Source organism: Scomber japonicus, chromosome 14 (assembly GCF_027409825.1).
Source record: "Scomber japonicus isolate fScoJap1 chromosome 14, fScoJap1.pri, whole genome shotgun sequence".
Taxonomy (NCBI): Eukaryota; Metazoa; Chordata; class Actinopteri; order Scombriformes; family Scombridae; genus Scomber; species Scomber japonicus.
The window spans coordinates 5,440,004-5,463,789 of NC_070591.1; the positions used below are offsets into that span (position 1 = coordinate 5,440,004).

General features: G+C 41.8%; 1 protein-coding gene across 1 annotated transcript in view; it reads left to right on the forward strand.

The window, feature by feature from the left end:
• The window catches only part of atrnl1a (attractin-like 1a), a gene marked incomplete at its 5' end in the record, with an annotated part of 358,740 nt that overhangs the window by 277,795 nt on the left and 57,159 nt on the right, over window positions 1-23,786 (forward strand). The window contains 1 exon segment of the mRNA XM_053333595.1: window positions 11,985-12,080. Within this exon segment, the coding sequence (XP_053189570.1) occupies window positions 11,985-12,080 (96 nt within the window).

Here is a 23,786-nt window from a genome sequence, read left to right on the forward strand (position 1 = left end):
TCATTCTCTCTTTCACACACACACACACTCTCTCTCTCTCTCTCTCTCTCCCCCTCATCTCTCTCTCTCTCTCACTCTCCCTCCCTCTCTCTCTCTCGCTCTCTCATTCTCTCTTTCACACACACACACACTCTCTCTCTCTCTCTGTCTCCCTCTCTCTCTCTCATTCTCTCTTTCACACACACACACACACACACTCTTTCTCTCTCTCTCTGTCTCTTACTCCATCTCTTTTTTTTCTCTCAGCACCCAGCTGACACCTTTTTTTTTTTTTTTTTAGTAGAAGATGAAACTCCATTACACTCCTCACGGGACAATGGAGGACATACTGACCCAGTAGCTGTCAGTTTGGTATTGAAGATGTCTCAGCACAACTTCCTTTTAAAATTCAGTTTTTAATGGTAGACTATTGTAGCATTGTCATGGTGATTCTATAACGTCTGTCATTGCTCAACTATAGGACATTGTTAAGCATTCACTTTGGCTTTAACACAGCTTGTGAAGCATATAGTGGTGAAACTCTGCCTGTGGGTTTTTTGTTTTTTTTTGGTAACAATCAGTAAGAGTTATTAGGCCTTGTCCAGAAAGGGCTGTTTCCCTCGTATCTCTGATTAAAACATTAATCAGACCTAAACCTGCAGTTGTCTGTGGCATTGATCAAACCATCTAGTTAGGTTACAGATGGACTGCTGGAACATGGGCACTGATGTTGCATTAAATCTACAGTGGGAGCAAAGGCAGTAATGTTGGATGAGATATTATGTTTACTAGGTTCACGTCAGCAGATTCCACAGTGTTTCTTTGTCTGGTTTGTTTTCTATATTGGATTGTTCTTGTATCAGTATGCGTCAGACTCCACCCTGCTTATTATTTCTGCTCTACATTGTCCAAGGTTTCATTTTTTAACAAATTACTGTTACTGAAAATGCACAATGTTAGCCTGGAAACTAGAACAGAAAACCCATAGGTGAGCATTAAACATCTCATTTTAACCCTTTGTAGGTCTGCTCAACCGTCACTTTGTGTCATGATATCTCATCAAAAGCTAAATCTATTTAACTCAAACTTTTTGGGGCAATCTTTACCACTTGTATGAGGTATGTAATGCACAGACAGAGCATCAGGTTGTTCTATGGTTGCTATAGATACTGGTTGTTCTATGGTTGCTATAGATACAGATTGTTCTGTGGTTGCTATAGATACAGGTTGTTCTGTGGTTGCTATAGATACAGATTGTTCTATGGTTGCTATAAATATAGGTAGTTCTATGGTTGCTATAGATACAGGTTGTGCTATGGTTGCTATAGATACAGGTTGTTTTATGGTTGCTATAGATACAGGTTTCGTTCTATGGTTGCTATAGATACAGATTGTTCTATGGTTGCTATAGATACAGGTTGTTCTATGGCTGCTATAGATACAGGTTGTTCTATAGTTGCTATAGATACAGATTGTTCTATGGTTGCTATAGATACAGGTTGTTCTATGGTTGCTATAGATACAAGTTGTGCTATGGTTGCTATAGATACAGGTTGTTCTATGGTTGCTATAGATACAGATTGTTCTATGGCTGCTATAGATACAGGTTGTTATATGGTTGCTATAGGTACAGATTGTTCTATGGTTGCTATAGATACAGATTGTTCTGTGGTTGCTATAGATACAGGTTGTCCTATGGTTGCTATAGATATAGATTGTTATATGGTTGCTATAGATGCAGGTTGTTCTATGGTTGCTATAGATACAGGTTGTTCTATAGTTGCTATAGATACAGATTGTTCTATGGTTGCTATAGATACAGGTTGTCTTATGGTTGCTATAGATACAAGTTGTGCTATGGTTGCTATAGATACAGGTTGTTCTATGGTTGCTATAGATACATATTGTTCTATGGCTGCTATAGACACAGGTTGTTATATGGTTGCTATAGGTACAGATTGTTCTATGGTTGCTATAGATACAGGTTGTTCTATGGTTGCTATAGATATAGATTGTTATATGGTTGCTATAGATGCAGGTTGTTCTATGGTTGCTATAGATACAGCTTGTTCTATGGTTGCTATAGATACAGGTTGTGCTATGGTTGCTATATATACAGGTTGTTCTGTGGTTGCTATAGATACAGGTTGTTCTATGGTTGCTATAGATACAGATTGTTCTATGGTTGCTATAGATACAGATTGTTCTATGGTTGCTATAGATACAGATTGTTATATGGTTGCTATAGATACAGGTTGTGCTTTAGTGTATAAATGAAGAATAGCACAAATCATTGCTGACATCAGAGATCCTGCTGGAGACATTTTTTGAAGTTTAGTTTAATTTTTTCGTTTTGTACACGAACAGAATGAGTCTCTAACATGTTTTTAAATAAAAGTTATGAACAATGAGGTCTGTAAAACATCACATTTAGACTCAATAAGAAAAAAAATCCATGTTTTATGTTTTATGTCATGGCCTTAAAGAGGAAGGAAAAGCAAAAATAACACTATCTTGGTCTGATCTACAAAGGGTTAAAAGCATGGAGAGTAATCTGCTGTTATAGGAAGGCTTTTAGGTATTTGCTCCCTGAAATCACTCATTGATGTTGTTGTCCAGTTCGTCCCAGAGGTGTTAAATGGGGTTGAGTCTGGTTTTTGTGTCGACCAGTCAAGTTCTTCCACACTAAACTGGGGGAGACAGTTTCTTTATGGAGCTGGCTTTGTGCAAGGAGGCATTGTGAAGGACTTTCATTAAACTGTCGCCACAAAGGTGCCATTTAAGGATAAGTTCACACTGTTTTTAAGTCTGTCCTAAAACAGTCAGGAGCCAGAGAGGTAGTTTTTGTTTTTTTACTTGCTGTAATCATTCCTCCTGTTTATACAGACCATCAGAAGACACCTTCATAATGGACTTGCAGTGTAATCCACAGTCGTCCTTCCGTTCAGGCCAATGTGAAGCTTCAAGTGTCCAACACCATTAAATCAAGTTGATGTCTTACAAAGTTACAGCTTTGTTGGTGCCAAATATGCTCTTTTTGTTATGATCCTCCCACTGCTGCTGAACATAAAAAAACACTGTTTGTTGAGACACCAAAGAGAACTAAGAAGACATCTACTTTATTTGACTAACAGAGAAAGCTGAGGCCTCAATATCTTCATTTTGGGACAAATTTGACCCATTTTGACAATTGAAAACAAAGACAACACCCTAAATGACATTATTTAGACAGTTGTTTTCCTCTAAAATGGCAGAATATGCAAAAATGGAAATATATATAATAGTACAGTAGTATAAAAGCATCTTTTGTGCAGCTGGGTCAGTGTTGATTGATGGTTTTAATGGTTGTAGTGTGATTGTGAATGTATTTTCTCTATAAACAAACAACTGATAAGATATATGTGGATACAAAATACATTTTTAGGGACTTATTATGAAGGAATTACTTACAGAATATGAAAAGTATGTAATGGTTTAAATGGATTTTCCTTGAAATGAGCAATGTGGATTTGAAAAGGGAATTTCAAACATCCCATTATAAACAGGAGGAATAATTACAGCAAGCAAAACTTGCTTGTTTCGAGGTTCATTTGGCTCCTACTCTTTTAGATTTTCCTCTGTACTAGAAGCCAAATCATGATATGACTCGTGTGTGTGTGTGTCCCCATAAATTTGGTCATGTAATGTATGTTATTAAAATCCTTTTGTATAGAAGAAGCAAACGAGCAGTTCCAACATACTATCAAAACTGGCACAAACACTCGGAGGGTGTTTGTGTTTACATCAATTTGTTGCCACGGGATACAAAATACATGCAGCTGCGTTATTCCCCCCACAACTAACCTAACAACACACACACACACACACACACACAAACACACACACACATGCTTTATGCACATGTGTCGACATTACTATAGTTTTGACCTCGCAAAGCTGATGTGCAGTTTAATTGCAGCTGTAGCGAGCCACTCTACGAGTTGTGAAACCCGTCATTTGCACAAGAGTGTACCCGAAAATCAGCAAACACCACATTACACAGATATTTCCAATCCGTCTAACAGGACTGGCAATTTGAGCTTGCAGGTGCTACTTTGGTTGAGCCGCTTTCTGTGAAGCATAATTCGCCGTGTGATTGGCTTCATTGTTGCAGCACTCTCTTTTTTTTTCTCTCCTGGCTGTTTATGCTTCTGTCTGTCCAGCTGAGATGGATGGATGGATGGATGAATGAACGCTTGGATGCCGTGCCTCCCCAGAGACGTCTGTGATTCAGTTTTAATGTCAGACATCCGGATAAAAATCCTTGAAACCACAAAAACTAGAAATTGTGTCACTCTCTCTTCCTCTCTTCTTTAACTTCAACACACACACACAGACACACACATTCAGCTATGTCTCTACTCTCTCCCTTCCTTTTGTGTCATCCGGTCGGTGGTGTCTAGCGTGGCATTGCTTGTTTACAGCACAGCAGAGTTAATTAGCCATTTTATAGCTGATTTACAGCCCGACAGGCAGACACAGAAGATGGCCACTGCCTTGTCCTTCTTCCTGCACTCAAGGACTTGTCCAAAGGGGCGTTAAATTAACACACACACACACACACACACGTGGTCTGTTGGATGTTTGTATGCATGGACAGATGCACAAACATGAACATAAATAAGGAATCCATATGTACTCGAAACGCATGTAAAACTCACTCCTTTTTATATCTAAGCAAAATGTTACTGATACTGATTTATCAGGTCACAACCAGGCGGGAGTTCAGGTCCTCTGAAATGAGGCCAACGTAGAAAAGTAACTTAGAACTGCATTCTATCAAAAGGCCACCAGGGGGCGACCGTCTCTATACAAGTCAATGGAGAATTCACCAACTTCTCACTTGATTTCTAACCTCAGTAAACGTTTTCAAAATGTGTTTATGGTCTCAATCGCTAGTTTAAAGCCTTCTTCAATGCAGTATGATGTTCATTTGGGACATTTTGGCCTCCCTGATTTTATATGTGACGATAAAGCAGGGTATGCATTAGGGCGTGGCTACGTCCTGATTGACAGGTTGATTGACCAATGTCCTCCAGATCCAGCCCTCGCAACCATAGCAACCTCCCCGCCCCGCCTCATGTCCATATAAGTAGAATCCGCGTTATTATTTTTCCCAGCATGCACCTGAAATTTTCAAGATGGCGCTGCCCAGATCCGAAACTATTGGCTTCCGAGCAGCAGTCCACAAACCAACGGGTGACGTCACGGATGTTACGTCCATTTCTTTTATACATAGAGAGAAAAAGCTGCGAGAACACAACAACATGAACATAAACAAGAATGAACATGTACAACAGAGCAGGTGAACCCGAGTGTAGACTCTTGAGACAGACAGGCTCACAGAAGGTAGTAGGTTAATCAGGTCAAAGGGATGAGACAGACCAAAAAAGAAAGATCTAAACTACAGGAAAAGACAGGAACAGGACAGCCAGAATGTAAGTGTCCATTGAAACACCACCAGTGTCTCGCAGGTATAGGTATGAATGTTAGAGAGCGGTGTATGACCTGAGGAGCTGACGGAGGAATGGGCAGCAGGTGCAGACGATTACCGAGAGGAAACAGGTGTATAGATGGGAAAGAGAGAAAGGAGGGAAAAGTGTGAGAGCATCTGGTGGACAGCTTGAGAATGGCAGGTCTGAGTAAACGAACATGGCCGCGAAGGAAGTAATGCAGAGAGCTGAGGGTGAGGATGAGGATGAGGATGAGCGTGTGGCTGCAGGGAAGGAGCAGGAAGCAGACTGTTACTTAGATATACCAGCATCTGATCACACACCATCTTTTAGGAGTTTGCAATATTCAGTGAGTGGTCTACTTCTTATTTTATCTGTGTATGCTGCTTTTTCCTGCACAATTGCCCCAATTAGAACAAAATACTAGACTTAACAGCCTCTCATGTTAACATTTGAAGGCTTTTATATGTCGGTTTAAGGCACTTAATGACCAATTCTGTCACTTTTTTGGGAAGAAAATGAAAGTTTAACTCAGGGGTGGGGAACCTTTTTCATATCAAGGGCCATTTCAATTTTTATAAAGTCCTCCGAGGGCCATATTATTATGAACACATAACTAGGGATGAAAAAAAAAGTCTATAACCGCGGTGTTACTAAGCCTCATGATTGCTGCATTTCTAGACTCACCTAACACGATAGCTGGAACAGTTTTTCTTTAGCGAGGCGTCTGATGTCAGCTGGCAGTGATGATGATGCTACTCAAAGCTGGTTTTCTCAGTTGTAGTCGAGTTTAGCATGTTTCGAGCTGTAATGGCGCTCGAAACAGGTGCGCTTTTTCATCATGCCCATCACTGCCTTTCACTTCAACAAAGAAAAAGTCATTTGTCCATTTTTCCTGGAATACACAATTTCAGCATCCACCCTCCTTTTCTTGACTTGTCATCCGTGTCAATCACTCCGGCCCAATGCTATGACACGTACATCACATGCTGCATTTACTGACCCTGACTTTGACTCGGACATAGGACATAGCCGTCTATTTTTAAACTAATGGCTGGCGATATTTTTTTATTTATTCATATATGCATATATGAAGATATAAAATATAAAAATTGTATTGCATTGCATTGCGGGCCAGTTGAAATGGTCTAGCGGGCCGTATACAGCTCGGAGGCCGGACGTTCCCCACCCCTGCTTTAACTCATTCTCCAAAGCTTCACAGTAATTCAAACCATCATGACTCATTCAAAACTCATTGAAATAATAATAAAATAGACTTTAAGAAACATAGGTCTTTTTCCCTCCCTGGCCTTATTTGCATTCTACCTTAAACTACAAAAACTATTTTTAATTCCTGCCTACTTGTATTTCTTCTTCTGTGTCTTCTTACCTGTGCAAATAGACACTTAATTAACTCTTAATACACACTTAATTATTTGGGGAGTCATCATTTCTACCTAATTATGCAACACAGCAACCTTCAAATGCTTTTTTCTTGCTTTTCAATCAGCTTTAAGTGACAGTAAAGTGAGATTGATGTTGAGAATTACACTATATTAAAATTAGGAACCATTTCTAAAAAGCTGAACATGTTTAACCTTCCTGTCGTCCTCCCGGGTCAAATTGACCCTGTCTGTTTTTTACTGTTCCTCCGTCTCTCCTTCTCTCTTCCTCTCCTCCCTCTCTCTTTCCTTCCTTCCTTCTTTCCTTCCTCCATCTCCATTTCTTCCTTCCTTCCTTCTTTTCCTTTCTCCCTCCCTCCCTCTTTCCTTCTTTCCTCCGTCCTTCCTCCTTTCCTTCCTCCTTTCCTTCCTTTCTCCCTCCTTTCCTCCCCTCTTCCTCCCTTCCTTCCTTGACTCAAGGACAACAGGAGGGTTAAAGGGGGATATATTACCTCATCTGAAGCTCACACTGCACAGACACACTCCCTCTAATCTCCTACACACACACACACACACACACACACACACACACACACACACACACACACATATTTACCTGCAGGCATTTTACAAATCACAGCTGACATCAGCAGGAGGCTAACAGCGTTGCTAGCAAGCACACGCTGTCATCCGAGCCGCGTTAGCATAGCGCTGACAGCTAACAAGAGAAGACATCACATTAGCCGACACGGCGGCGTGCTATCCGAGCGGTTGCCGCGCCGACAGAGCGTCTGACTGCAACCCGTGTAGCTACAGGTGTAGTATTCATTCATGCTTAAAGAGTCTGACACTGACAAGCAAGCAGCCGGCGGCACGGAAACACAACACCTGACAGCCAGTTAATGTCAGCGTGTGCAGCCTTTTCTCTGCAACAGGAGAGGACGGGGTGGAGGGGGGGGGGGGGGGAGGGGGGGCAGTTTAGGACAAGGTAACAGGAAGTAGAGGCCGCTGACATTTAGGGAGTGGGTTTGCATCTTTTTTCTCTTTTTCTTTTGGGAATCTTTGTGTTTGTTTCTTCTTTTTTGCTTTTTAAAAAAATCTTCTTTGCATTCCTTCTTTTTCTTTCTCTACTTTTTCTTTCTTTTGTCTTTGTTTCCTTATAGTTGTGCTTCTATCTCTTTTGGTGTTACTTTTCATTCTTCTTCTTCCTGTCTCATAGCCTCAATTCCTTTTCATGTTTCTCTACCTTTTCTCTGTTTTTACCTCTTATTCTTACTTCCTTTCGTAGTCCTTCTTACTTTTTGCTTTTATTAAAATCTTCTTTCCTTTTCTTTGCTTTTGCTCTCATTCCTTCTTTCTCTTTGCCGTTGCTTCCATCTTACAGTACATCTGTTTAAATCTCTACTTTTCCTTTTGCTTTTTGTCTTTGTTTCCTTATAGTTGTGCTTCTTTCTTTTTTTTGGTGTTGCTTTTCATTCTTCTTCTACTTCCTGTCTGTCAATTCATTTTCATGTTTCTCTCTCTACTTATTCTTAGTTCCTTTAGTAGTCCTTCTTACTTTTTGTGTTACTTCCCTTCTTTTTGCTTTTATTAAAATCTTCTTTCCATTTATTTTATCTGTGTATGCTGCTCTTTCCTGCACAATTCCCCCGATTAGAAAAATAATAGACTAAATAGCTCACTCTCTCTCACTGTATGTTAACATTGAAGGCTTACATACACAAAACATATCGTTTTAAGGCATTTAATTCCCTTTCTTTGCTTTTGCTCCCATTCCATCTTTCTCTTTCTGCCATACATCCGTTTAAATCTCTACTTTTTCTTTCTTTTTGTCTTTTGTTTCCTTAGTTGTGCTTCTTTCTTTTTTTTGGTGTAACTTTTCATTCTTCTTCTTCCTGTCTCGTAGCCTTCCTGTCTGTCATTTCCCTTTCACGTTTCTCTACTTTTTCTCTGTTTTGCCTCTTTTTTTCTTTATTCTTACTGGGGATTTCCACTGGGTCCGTCAGCGGCGTGGAACGACTGTGCTACGGTTTAGCTCCGTCCTCTGCCCGGCGTCAACTCACACCGGGAGCGTTACAGCAGCGGACCGGAGCATGCTCTGGTAGAGAAAGCTGCCTTTTAAAATGAAGTTGCACTGTTAATACAGTAATTACGGCAGCCCAATCAAATCCGAACGAGTGCCTTTAGTCTACCGTAATTACTGTAGTAGCAGCACAACTAAATGGCCCGGTTTTGTTAACTTGCTCAATTTTGGTTGATTTGGTAATTTTCTTTGATTTATGTGGTTATCCCATCTGTCAGTAGGCTACGTAGCTAGATGGAGTCTTTATCTGACTGTTTTATTCCTGTTTGTTGCTGAAATACGATCGGGAGGCTGCACGGGTTGTTTTATTTTGAAAAACGGAAGTTTTATTATGCCGATTCAGTGTCGGACTTCCTGTCTGGTGCAATCTGCTCTGTTGAGCTTGTCGCGAGTTGGCAACGGCTCCGTCAGAAATACAAATGCTACCTATTGATAGCGCTGCGGCGCGGGAGCCGCTGCTGAGACGTTGCTGACACGCTGCTGAAACGTTCCCGGTGGAGACACTCATTGATTATAGTGTTACCTATCAGCTCCGGTGACAGCGGCGCAGCTGTAACGCGCCGCTGCCGGACTCAGTGGAAATTGGGCTTTAGTTCCTTTAATTTTCCTTCTTTCTTTTGCTTTTATTAAAATTTTCTTTCCATTTCTTTGCTTTTGCTCCCGTTCCTTCTTTCTCTTAGTCGTTGCTTCCGTCTTACAGTACATCTGTTTAAATCTCTACTTTTCCTTTGCTTTCGCCTCTTTTTTTTCTTTTGTCCTTGTTTCCTTAGTTGTGCTTCTTTCTTTCTTTGTGTGTCACTTTTAAATCGTCTTCCTGTCTCGTAGCCTTCTGGTCTATCAATTCCTTTTCATATTTCTCTTCCCCCCCCCCCCCCCCCTAATTCTTAGTTTATTTCGATGTGCTTCTTTCTTTTTGTGTTACTTCTATTCTTCCAATTCAAAAAACATCTTTCTTACGGCAATTTTCTGCTTTACGTTATCATTTTTTCCCCTTTTTTTTCTTTCTTACTGTGTCTGTTTCATTCTTTTTTCTAATCCCTTACTTCCCAGCTAACCCTAAAATGTTGAAGGAATGTTCCTAAATCCCTCCTTCAATATATAAAGTTGGTATATATAGTGTATCTCATGGTTGTCTTTGTTTTTTATATATTTTTATCTCTCTCGTGTGGCTTTTATTTAATATTTTGTAATATAGAAAAGAGATATTGGGATCCTAACACATCATTTAACGGTTGCATCTATTAGTCTGTCCTGGTCTATTTGTTCTATCTCTTCTCTTTGCTTTTATCTAATTGTGCTTGGCTTTCTTTTTTTGGTGCAACAGCTGAATTTTTCCCACGCCGCTCCATTAAAGTTAATTTCTTGTTATTCATCTCGGCTTAGTGAAAAACCATCTCCAGCTGTAAAGGTTGTTCCTCTTCCACACGGGTCACGAGTCTGCATCCCAGATTTCCCTCTTTTTCTGGCTTCCTGGCTTCGATTTCACCACTCAGATATATAAATGTGTGTGTGTGTGTGTGTGTGTGTGTGTGTGTGTGTGTGTGTGAGACAGGGGGCTGCACCAGACAGACTTTTTGCCGAAACAACAAGCAACATACTGATGATTAGAGCTTGGCGCATAATCGGACAGAAATGAGTTTGTTTTGCGTGAAACAGGTGGCGGCCCCCCGAGCTGAGTGTAGAAACAAAAACCCCATTAACATGTCTGTAGTGAAGTGGAAAAAGCTGGAATACAGAGCTTTTGATGGAGAGAGAGGGGGAGAGAGAGGGAGGGAGGGAGAGAGAGAGAGAGAGAGAGGGAGAGAGAGAGAGAGAGAGGGAGAGAGAGAGAGAGAGAGAGAGAGAGAGAGAGAGGCTGCAGTGAGCAGCTTTCTGCTTTCTGTGTGTTTCTTTACCTTCCTGTCGTCCTCCCGGGTCAAATTGACCCCGTCTGTTTTGACTGTTCCTTCTTTCCTTCCTTCCTTTTCTTCCCTCCTTCCTTCTTTCCTTCCTTCCTTCCTCCCTCCCTCCCTCCCTCCCTCCTTCCCTTCCTTCCTTCCTTCTTCCTCTCTTCCGTCCTTCTTTCTTCCTTCCTTTCTCATTTTCTTCCTTCTCCCTTCCTTCTGTCCTTCTTCCTCCCTTCCTTCCGTCTGTCTGTCCTTCCTCCCTACCTTCCTTCCTTTCCTTCCTTCTTCCTCCCTCCCTCCTTTCCTTCCTTCTTCCTCCATTCATTCATTCCTACTTTCCTTCCTTCTTCCTCCCTTCCTTCCTTCCTCCCTCCTTCCCTCCTTTCCTTCCTTCCTTCCTTTCTTCCTTCCTCCTTTCCTTCCTTCCTCCTCCATTCATTCATTCCTACTTTCCTTCCTTCTTCCCTCCCTCCCTTCGTTCCTTAACTTGAGGACAGCAGGAGGGTTAAACCTAGATACTTCTTTTCTCTGTCGATGTTTCAGTGTGTGTGTGTGTGTGTATATGTGTATATGTGTGTGTGTGTGTGTGTGTATATGTGTATATGTGTGTGTGTGTGTGTGTGTGTGTGAATATTGACTCTTGTTATGTTTGCATGTTCCCAATATGTTTATTCTTTCTACCGTATGTCTGTGTTTTCTTGTTTTCTTGTTTTCAGTCGGAATATTTGGGCCTCATGCTGATAAAGGCTTCACCATCTGCCTTTGTTCATCTGACAGTTCCTAATTAATGAAGTTTCCTGTGCCCTCCGCCTCTTCTTCCTCTTCCTCTTCCTCCTCCTCCTCCTCCTCTCTGACTCCCTCCATCGCCACCTGCCATTCCTCCAACCCTCCAACCCTCCAACCCTCTTCACCTTCCTCCTTCACGTCTATCAACCATCTCTGCTTTGATCTCTGCTCCCGATTTTCACCCATCCCTCCTCCTCCTCCTCCTCCTCCTCCTCCTCCTCCTCCTCCTCCTCTTCCTCTTCTTCTTCTTCTTCTTCTTCTTCTTCTTCTACTGTCCTTTTCTCAGCGGCCTTATTGTACAACTTCCCTCCTGAAAAAGTACACATTAACTCAACTGTCCTTTTTTTTTTTTTTTTGTCTCTGTCTCACTCTATAGCAGCTGATGAGAGAGCGACAGCAGATGGCCAGTCGTCCCTTTGCGTCAGTCGCCGTGGCGTTGGAGGTGGGCGGCGACCAAGAGGAGCTGTTACAGGTCAGCAAAAAAAGACACAAACACATGAGGAAGGATGCAAGAAATGAGCACAAACTAAGGCTGCTCCATTATGGGAAAAATCCTAATCATGATTATTAACATTTGTGTCGTCCTCCCGGGTCAAATTGACCCCGTCTGTTTTGACTGTTCCTTCCTTCCTCCCTTCCTTCCTCCTGTCATTCCTTCCCTCCTTCCTTCCTTCCTTTCTTCCTTTGTTCCTTCCTTCTGTCTGTCTTTCCTCACTTTCCTTCCTCCAACCCCCTTTCTTCCCTCCTTCTTTCCTTCTCTACTTCTTTCCTCCCTCCCTCATTCTCTCTTTCTTTCCTTCCTTCTTCCCTTCCTCTTTTCCTTTCTCTCCCCCTCACTCCTTTCTTCTTTCTTCCCTCCTTCCCTCCTCCCTTCCTTCTTCCCTTTCCTTTCCTCCCTTCCTTCTTCCCTTTCTTTTCCTCCCTTCCTTCCTCGCCTCCTTTCCTTCCTTCTTCCTTCCTTCCTTCCTCCCTCCTTTCCTTCCCCCCTTCCCTCCTTTTCTTCTTTCTCCCTCGTTTCCCCCCAATTTTATTTGTTTTGAGATCGTTTGGCCCCAAAGTCGTAATCACGGTCAAATTTCCATTAATTGAGCAGCCTTAGCGCACACACACACACACACACACACACACACACACACACACACACACACACACACACACACACAGCTACACAGCTATCGAGGGCAGTGTGTTGATTTGCATATCCCTTCCTACTGAAATAGTAGCTTGGTCGGGATGTTACTGAGACTTCCTGCTGAGACAATAACAGCATACACATTTCTTTGGGCCCTTCTGACCTTCCACCATAACTGCTGTTGTGTTTCGTACATGAGGAGTGTTATTCCTCCAACGGATGATTTATGGTTGCTCAGACCTTCAGAAGTTCTTACAGTGTGTTTTCTAATCACATGGGAAATTGAACGGGGTTTATAGTTGTTCCGAACGGCTCAACTCACAGGCAGAATGAAAAGGTGACCCGTCAGAGAGACAATCAGACAGTCTCTCCTGGAAAGAAGTCGTTGTGTTTTGTGTCATAAAGAAAAAATAAAAATGAGAGCTAGAGAGAGAGAGAAGTTCAAAAACCTTGGCTCCTTTTTCATTTCTGCAAAGCTGACCACTCATTGTGTGAAGTGGGTGTGAGTTTCAGGCTTGTCGATGTCAGCACCCCTTAATCACTGTCCTACTATATGTGTGTGTGTGTGTGTGTGTGTGTGTGTGTGTGTGTGTGTGTGAGTAGACTGACCTCTTAAGCACACTGGTAAATACAACAAACTATATTCATTGAACTTCTCTTTACAGCTTCAGACAGAAAAAATAGTTTACATTTAAGCCAGTTTATCTAAAAGGCCCTGCACACACACATACTTGTTTTTACTACCTCATGGGGACCCCTGACTGGGTGAGGTCCCGTGGGTCCCAGCCTTTCTAAAGGGTCTAGAGACGTAATTTTAACTCCTAAATTCATCATAATTCTGTTTGATCAAAAACATGACTTGAAATATCAATAACTCTCACATAAATTTGAAACCTGAATTGTTGCCCCCTTCATTGGGACCAGTAATGCTAACGCCCATTAGCATACAATTGACATCAGTTGACATTGGGGTGCACACAAAGTCAGGAAAACCAACCCTGTGGGTACTTTTTTTTTTAAAAACTGTACCAGGCCTATCAGGAGGCTGTTTGCTATTGATTCCAATGCTCATGCAAAAATCGGTCCCCACAGGTTAGTAATATGTCAGGTTGTGGTCCCCACCAGGATAGAAAAACAAACACATATACACACACACTTTGCTTAATTGAAAGCTGTTTGCCGCTTTGTTCCAAACAATAAGAGGTCACCAAACTCAATGTATAAGAATCTTCTAAAATCTTCTATACATGCCTTCATAGTGATGAGTGGAGTTCAATCAGATAACATAACTTAAAATACAATACTACTGAAAAGTTTAGATATACTTTATGATTCAAGAGAAAGGGAAATGTGCCCAAAACTTTTGATTGGTACTGTATCTGTGTGGATAAAGCATCAGAGTGCATTTCTGGGCAAGGCAAGGCAAGGCAGTGATATTTATATAGCGCATTTCATACACAATGGCAACTCAATGTGCTTTACATAAAACAGAAAAACATGTAATTTGAGAAACATTAAAACATGCAATTACACTCAGGCCCACCCAATCAGAACCCACTTCCTTTTATATTGAGCATGTTGGTGCTGGTGTACTTCAACACACATGATTTTTTTTTTTTTTTTAAAGATTTTGTTAGCATAGACGCCTTTATTCAACAGTAGACAGACAGGAAACATGGGAGAGAGGGGGGTGTGACGTGCAGTAAAGGACCTCCGGCCGGGATTCGAACCAGGGTCGGCTGCGTATATGGCATGGGCTCTAACCACTCGACCACCTGCACGCCCCTCAACACACATGATTAATGATGCTGTTACATCTGTCAGCTGTGGATATGTGTAACCCGTTAAAATGACATAAGTTCATAAAAAATATACATTATCTGGCTTGCTTTGAGCCCTTACAGCCATCCTGATGTGCAGTGTGAAGAAGCTGTTAGGTGTAAAATGAGTAGAGAGACCTATACTATATTTTAGTTTATTACATAATAGCATAAAAATATAAGGTAGCACAAGGTAAAGACGGCTTAAAGTTGTGTTTTATAAAGGTGAAGACTATCAGTTCTCAATCTGAACTAGTTAATATTGTATGCATAATGTGAGTTTGTGGTGCTCTTGTTTGCATTTTGAGGTGTCAACAGTTTTTATGGAGGTTACTTTTAGAATAGCGATGAACGAAGGAGGAGATTGCTCTTTGGGTTAGTAGTTTTTTTGGTGCATTAAGTCACACAAGCAAATTCTTTAATAGTTTAAATCAGGGGTGTCAAACAACTGGCCCGCTGAGGGGTCCTGTTCGGCCCACTCTTTTCTTTCCTGCCTTCCTGTCTTCTTTTCCTTTCTTCCTTCCTTCCTTCTGTCCTCCTTTCATTCTATCCTCCCTTTCATCTTTCCTTCCTGTCTTCTTTTCCTCCTTCCTTCCTTCCTTCTTTCCTTCCATCTGTCCTTCCTTCCTTCCTCCCTTTCATCTTTCCTTTCTGTCTTCTTTTCCAACCTTTCCTTTCTTTTCTTTCTTCCTTCCTCACTTCCACCTGTCCTTCCTTCCTTCTCCTTTTCTTTCCTTCCCAACTTCCTTCCATTTGTCCTTCCTTCCTTTCTGCCTTCCTTCTTTTCCTTCCTTCCTTCCTTTTGTCCTTCCTTCCTTCCTTCCATCTTTTCAATGATCCGGCCCACATTAGATCAAATTGGGCTGTTTGTGGCCCTTGAATGAAAATGAGTTTGACTCCCATGGTTTAAATCTTCCAGTTTGGCTGTTTGGTATTATCAATCTTCTGTCAGAGGATATGCTAACTATCAGCGGGGGGAAACATGACATCAACGTGGCGACATCATCCACATCAAGCCTCAGGGAAATACTGAAATACAACAAAGGTGGCAGTCAGAGGAGAGAGAGAGAGAAAGAGAAAGAGAGGAATAGAGAAAGAGGGAGCAGCTGGCTTCAGTAGAGCACTTTTCACTTAGATGTCCATGTGAGGACAGGGCTCTCTCTCTCTCTCTCTCTCTCTCTCTCTCTCTCTCTCTCTCTCTCTCTCTCTCTCTCTCTCTCCCTCTCTCTCTCTCTCTCTCTCTCTCTCTCTCCCTCTCTCTCAACACCTCTCGTCACCTTCACCCACCGGCTCTGAAGGGTCCTCCGGCTATTTGTGGGCAATGTGAGTCCTGAGGGAGGCAGCTTGCCCACTGCTCACATCAGCCTCTTGTACGAGGAGATTACAGTGTGTGTGTGTGTGTGTGTGTGTGTGTGTGTGTGTGTGTGTGTGTGTGTGTGTGTGTGTGTGTGTGTGTGTGTGTGTGTGTGTGTGTGTGTGTGTGTGTGTGTGTGTGTGCATTGTGCAACATGACACAGGTACCTGCCGTGAAAGGGTAACTGCCAAAATCACATGCGCCCTTTCTTCTTCCTGAGGGTGTGTGCATGGCGGACGGTTGTTCAGATGTGGTGTTACCTCTGCTCTCGGTGACTCACTGCATACAAGCTTCATTTAAACAGAGAAGTAATAGTGCAGTATCAGTTTGTGTCAAATTTAAAAGGTTAAAATGTGAAAATAAACGTATGAATAACTTGCACACATTCTTTTTATGTGGACCTAGCATCAAATTTTTGAATTTCTCATCTTGCCAACCCTTATTTAACCTTTGTGTCGTCCTCCCGGGTTAAATTGACCCCATCTGTTTCGACTTTCCTCCCTTCCTTCCTTTCCTTCCTCCCTTCTTTCCTTCCCTCATTCCTTTCCTCCCTTACTTTCTTTCTTTCTTTCTTCTATCCTCCGTCCTCCCTCCCTTCTTTCCTTCTTCCCTCCTTTCCTTCCTTCCTTCCTTCCTTCTTCCTTCCGTCCTTCCTCCTTCCCTTTCTCCCTCCCTCCTTTCCTTCCTTCTTCCTCCCTTCCTCCCTCCTTTCCTTCTTTCTTCCTCCCTTCCTCCCTCCCTCCTTTCCTTCCCTCTTCCTCCCTTCCTCCTTCCATTCTTTCCTTCCTTCTTCCTCCCTTCCATCCTTGACTCGGGTTAAACCAGCAGACTCCTCTTGAAACACAGACGTAATGTTGATTCAAAAATAATGAATACACATGAATGAACAACCCTCCTGTTGTCCTCAGGTCAAGAAGGAAGGAAGGAAGGAAGGAAAGGAGTAAGGAGGGATGGAGAGAGGAAGGAAGAAAGGGAATAAGGAGGGAGGAAGGAAAGAAGGAAGGAAGGAAAAAGGAAAGAAGGGAGGGAGGAAGGAAAGGAAGGAAGTGGGAGCAAGGAAGGAAAGGAGGAAGGAAGGAAGTGGAAGTGAGGAAGGAAAGGAGGAAGGAAGGAAGGAGGAAGGAAGGAAGGAAGGAAGTGGGAGCGAGGAAGGAAGGAAGGAAGGAAAGAAGGGAGGAACGAAGTATGGAAGGATGCATATGCACTGTCCAAATACAACTAAAGGCACACACACACAGTTACCACGACAACGGGAATAAAATAATGAATAAACATGACCGCAGATCAGATGCTGAATTATTTCTTCTGGCAGAATGTGTTTATTTTATTCATTAATTATTTTTTTGATATTCCGATTGTAAATCCATTATTTAATAACGTTATGATTAGAATGTCTTACAAACCCGTATGCATTATTTATGAGGCTATGTATGAGTGTTTTCAGAAATGTTGGAAATTATGTAAATATATATCTCACATGAAGTATAGTTTCTAGTCTCTAGCCAACGCAGGGACACGGGGAGGTCTCAGGCCTCACATGTGACTGAATGGAAATGATGATAAGTCATTAAAATGTGTTTCATCAGACTCTCTCATCCTCCTCACCATCCTTCCTTCCTTCCTTCCTTCCTTCCATCCATACATCCATACCTCCTTCCTTGCATCTGTCTTTCCATCCATCCTTCCTTCCTTTTTTCCTTCCTTCCTTCCTTCCATATTTCCTTCCATCTTTCCTTTCTTCCTTCTGTCTTTCCTTCCTTCCATCCTTCCTTCCTTACTTCCTTCCTTCCTTCCATCTGTCTTTCCTTCCTTCCATCCTTCCTTCCACCCTTCCTTCCTTCCATCTGTCTTTCCTTCCTTCCTTCCTTCCATCCATACTTCCTTCCTTGCATCTGTCTTTCCATCCTTCCTTCCTTCCTTCCTTCCTTCCTTCCTTCCTTCCTTCTGTCCTTCCTTCCATCCATCCTGTCTTCCTTCTTTCTTTCCGTCCTTCCTTCCATCTGTCTTTCACTCCTTCCTTCCTTCCTTCCTTCCTTCCTTCCATCCTTCCATTCATCCATACTTCCTTCCTTCCTTCCATCTGTCTTGCCTCAATCGACAAACATTTGTAGCACCTATACAAAAAAATATAAAAATTTTTTTTCATTTTGGGCCACTTCAGTAAAAGTCATCAAATTTCAAAATAAAAGACATTTGAGATGTTTTTACAAGCTGTCAAATGAACCGTATGTAAAAGTTAAACATCTTATAACTAACCAACATTAAGAACATCATCGTCTTTTATGACATGACGCTGTAATTTAACCGACCTTGTCTTAATTAAAGTTGCTTGAACATATTAATAATCCTGATAGAAGTGGAGCATAATGGGAAGTGAACTTTACCGCCACAGTGGACCAGGTGACAGATGCTGCAGGAGATTCATTACGTACATGAGGTCAATCAGCTTCATTGAAAGCCAAGAGAACAATCAACCCTCATTTATCAAACTACATGCAAACACATCGACATGGAAAGCCTTTTATTAGAGTCACATTCAGCTCCAAACAAACACTAAACACAGCTCTCTGCTCACATGTTTGAATTATTAGTTAATGCAGAGAAGGTGATAGACTTTTTTTTATCCATTTAGTATTGGTGTGATATTCAAATTACTTGAATTTAGATGCAGAATTAGGCTTAAAGAAACACAAAGAATTCAGTAAAACAAAAACTAATAATATACTTCAATAATGTGTATACACACATATATATATCTCCATCTGACTTCCCCACTAAACTATGTAGGGGGGAGGTAATAAATAGAAGAAGGAAGGAAGGAAGGAAGGAAGGAAGGAAGGAAGGAAGGAAGGAAGGAAAGAAGGAAGGAAGGAAGGAAGGTAGGAAAGAAGGAAGGAAGGAAGGAAACTAAAGTCCCCAGTTAGAGCTGAAGGTTACAGAGACGATGGTAGAAAGAGAGAAGCTATCTGTACATGATGCTTAATTAGTTTTACCTCCAGGTTTGAAAAGAAGGAAGGAGGGAGGAAGGAAGGACAGATGAAAGAAGAAAGGGAGGAAGGTAGGGGGGAGGTAATAAAGAGAAGGAAGAAGGAAGGAAGGAAGAGGGACTTCCTCCACCTGACTTCCCCACTAAACTATGTAGAGGGGAGGTAATAACTAGAAGGAGGAAGGAAGGAAGGAAGGAAGGAAGGAAGGAAGGAAGGAAGGAAGGAAGGAAGGAAGGAAAGAAACTAAAGTCCACAGTTGGAGCTGAAGGTTACAGAGAGGATAGTAGAAAGAGAGGAAGGAAGGAAGGAAGGAAGGACAGAGGAAAGAAAGAAGGGAGGAAGGTAGGGGGGAGGTAATATATAGAAGAAGGAAGGAAGGAAGGACAGAGGAAAGAAGGAAGGGAGGAAGGTAGGGGGGAAAAAAGAAAGAGGAGGGAGGGATGAAGGAAAGAGAGAGAGAAGAACCACACCTAGTACGGCAATATTTAAAAACTCTAAACTCTCTCCACCTGACTTCTGCACTATACTTAAAACATTTTGAGCTGAAGGAAGGAAGAAAGGAAGGAAGGAAGGAAGGAAGGAAGGAAGGAAGGAAGGAAGGAAGGAAGGAAGGAAGGAAACTAAAGTCCCCAGTTTGAGCTGAAGGTTACAGAGACGATGATAGAAAGAGAGAAGCTATCTGTACATGATGCTTAATTAGCTTTAACTCCAGGTTTGACCAGGTTGGACTTGACTCAGCTCAGTTTGGTTCACGTATCCATGGAAACTTCCCGAGTCCCTTCCCTCCTCTCCTCCTCCGTTATCTCAGCCTGGTTTTCATTTCACTCTTGAAGGTGAGAGACAATGGGGCAGAACGCTATCTTCATATTGAGGTTAATTACACAACATCTGGTTCATAGTGAAGCATGCAGCTCAGTGTAATTGTGTAATGAATGAAAAGAGGGAAGGGGGGAACGTTTCCGTCGCTCGCTCCGCTATTTGATGTCGTCCCCGCGTACGCAGAGCAGCAGAGTAATGTTAAACAAATAGAGTCATCATCGGCCCATTTCATGCCATGTTTAGACAGCGAGACCTGTTGTTCCCAGACTCTCACAGTGATTCGGTGTTCAGCGGAGGTTTGGGATGGTGAGCAGCAGATTAGGTGATGAAGATATAATTGCATGAAAAAAAAAAAGGAGAGCGGAGCGATTTAATGGAGGATAAATGCAGAACACATGTGATGAGTTGTGCTTCTTTTAACCCTGCTGTTTGACAGAAGGAAGGAAAGGAGGGAGGAAGGCAGGAGAAAGGAAAAGAGGCAGGGAGGAAAGAAGGAAGGGAGAGGAAAGAAAGAGAGAAGGATGGTGGGAGGAAGGACATATGGAAGGAAATGAGGTAGAAAGGACAGGAAGGAAGGACAAAGAAAAGAAGGAAGGAAAGGAGGGAGAAAGGATGGAAGCGAGGAAGAAGGAAGGAAATGAGGGAGGAATGAAGGAAAGGAGGGAGAAAGGAAGGGAGGAAAGAAAGGAACGAAGGACGGAGGAAAGAAGGAAGGGAGGAAGGTGGGGGAGTAAAGAAAGAGAGAAAGAGGGAGGAAGGAAGGACAGGAAAGACAGAAGGAGGGAGAGAGGAAGTAAAGAAGAGAGGGAGGAAAGAAGGAACAGTCAAAAACAAAGGTTTAACATTCTGTGTTATATATTTTATTTTATACAGAAATTCTCAATTATATATCAAACCATTTTCTTTCCATTTCTCTCTTCTTCTTTTCTATCGTTCATGTTGTCAATGATTCCTACATCTAAAGAAACTCTGTTCAAAGACGAGAAACAGGCAGAAAAACTAGAAAAGGGGAAAAATAAAAGACAGCAGTAATAGTTTGTCTTTTAGTTCCCTCATGCTTCCATATGTTTAAAATCTGTTTCTTCTCCCACCGTTCCCTCTTAAGTCGTACAGTCTGAAGCATCTGAAGTCTTTTTCCTCTGCGTCTCTTTAAGAACAAACGACTTTAAGGATCCATCACAGTACTTAGTATAAATTCATGTAGACTTGTGGAGAGTGCTCAGATTTGAACAGGACACATGAAGGATGAACTTAAAATGCTCTCCAGGTGGTTTACCTTCAAAAAAAAAAAAAGAAAAGAAAAAGAAAAACATCTCGTCTGTCCTTCTGAGGATTTGTAATTATATACACTCTCAGAAAATAAGAGGTTTCTATGGTTTCTATGTGAAGAAAGTTTTCATATGGTGAGGAAGGAAGGGAAGGAGGGAGGAAGGAAGGGAAGAAGGAGGGAAGGGAGGAAGGAAGAAGAGAGGAAAGGAGGGAAGAAGGAAGGATGGAAGCAGGGAGGGGGGAAGGGAGGAATGATGGACAGAAGGACGGAGGAAAGAAGGAAGGAAGGAAGGAAGGTAGGCGGGAGGGAGGGAGAAAGGAAAAGAGGAAGGGAGGAAAGAAGGACAGAGGAAAGAAGGAAGGGAAGAAGGTAGGGTGAGGAAAGAAAGAGAGAAGGAGGGAGGAAGGGGGGCCAAGCTAACAGCTGAGGTAGCTGCCGAGCTAGCCGCTGAGCTAGCCGCCGAGCTAGCAGCTGAGTTAGCCGCCGAGCTAGCAGCTGAGCTAGCAGCAGAAAGCTCTCAGACGTAGCGTCCATGTTTCTGGTAGAGGTGGTGACTTTGATTGACAGGTGACACTTGGTAGGGGGCGGGGCTTCAGCGTTTGGCAGCAGAGAAAGAGGCTGATTTTTACACAACTTTGAAGCCTTATTTCATATATTTGGGGATTTTTTTTAATCATTCAAATTTAGCAGGCTGGTTAACAACACACTTGTCTGTGGTATGTCAAACTCAGAACACATATTTATTCTTACTTTACATGAACTTTAATTTTTTTATTACTTACAGCTGTGCTTTTACTTTTACTGCTGTGACATGTCAAAAAAGGTCCATTTGGGAAGAAGTAGAGTGATTCTTTATTTGTCTAGTCCATTATATCCAAATAATTTCCTTTAATGCATTTCCTATAATGGAAGCTCTATAATCCATTTACAGTATGTTGAATTGTGTGCTTTCCCGTAGACAATATTCATATATTGCATGTTCATTTGGCCTCTTGTGCTCTGACTAATAGAGTCTAGCCTCCACTAGCAGTTAATTAGAGTTAATTAGGGTGAAACAATTAAATTAAAGCTTCACATAAACTACTTAGACACACAAAGGTTTATTTAAAGTGGAAATATAACGCACATTTCCAGGTCTGTATTTTTATTCCAGGGCTCTACTTGAATACCTTTCAATCAATCAATCAATTAAACATTATTTATACAGCAGCTTTCATACAGGAGAGTTGTTTAAAGTGCTTTTATAGTTAGTTGACTGACAAGCTGATAATAAGAAAGAACAAGTGACAACATAAAGAAAAGGAATAAAAAATAAAAATAAATATATAAATAAATATATATAAATAAAAATAGAACTAATTAAAAGACAAAAACGATTTTAAAAAATTAAATAAAACAAATAAAAAATTATTAAATAGCTAAATAATTATTCAATAAATATGTAAAATTAGAGAAAAGGGTTCATTAAAAAATAGGTTGAAGGAGATTAAAAACAAAATTTTGGGCTGTTTACGTCCTGTCTCTTTAAGGACCCTTAAAGGACCCTTTTTTTCTGATTGGTTCAATTCCAGAAGCTGCTCCTCTGCAGACTTATTAATTTTTCCACCAGCATTCACAGCAGCTTGAAGCCTTGAATTTTACAAATGTTCACCTCAAGTTTGGAATTGAGATTAACAGCAAATAAATGACAAAACGTATAGTAGTCACCTTTAACCTTCGTGTCGTCTTCCCGGGACAAACTGACCCCGTCTGTTTCGGCTGTTCCTTCCTTCCTTCTGTCCTCCCTCCCTCCTTCTCTCTTTCTTTCCTCCCCCAACCTTCCTCAATTCCTTATTTCCTCCGTCCTTCCTTTCCTTCCTCCCTTTCTTCTTTCCTTCCCTCCTTTCCTTCCTTCTTCCTTCCTTCCTTCCTTTCTTCTTTCCTTCCCTCCTTTCCTTCCTTTTTCCTCCCTTCTTCCTTCTTTCTTCCTTCTTCTTCCTCCCTTCCTTCCTTCTTCCTCCCTTCATCCCTTTTTTCCTTCCTTCTTCCTTACTTCTTCTTCCTCCCTTCCTTCCTTCCTTCTTTCTTCCTTCTTCTTCCTCCCTTCCTTCTTTCCTTCCTTCCTCCCTTCCTCCCTTCTCGAGGCCAACATGAGGGTTAAGATTTATTGAAAGCAGAAATATTGTCTGCAGGTATCCAAACCAACTGAATCCTCTGCCTTATAACAACAACAACAATAAATAACAATTACTCCTCAAATATAAATAATTTATATCTATATATATATATCGGTTGCATGTCTTTGTTTAGTCAGATCCTTCCTGTAGTGAACGCTCTCCTGCATCTTAATAACCAGCAACCATCCTCATATGTTAAACAGCAGTAAAAGCCACTACATCACACAGTATATGACCCTGTTTTCCAGAAAAAGGGGGAACATCTTCCTCTCCTCTAACCTGATCAGAGCTTTACAGCGTGTCATGGCTGCATTACAGAACACAGGCAAAGTCATCACCTCTCTGTTTCCTCCCTTCCTCCCTTCTTTCCTTCCTCCCTCCTTCTCTCTTTCTTTCATCCCCCAACCTTCCTCACTTCCTTATTTCTTCCATCCTTCCTTTCCTTCCTCCCTTCCTCTTTTCCTTTCTCCCTCCCTCCCTTCCTTCCTTCCTTATTTCCTTCCTTCTTCCTTCCTTCTTCCTCCCTCCTTTCCTTCTTCCTTCCTTCTTCCTCCCTTCCTTCCACTGTCCTTCTTTCTTTCCTCCCTTCTTCCTCCCTTCTTCCCTTCTTCCTCTCTTCCTTTCCTTTCTCCCCTCCTCT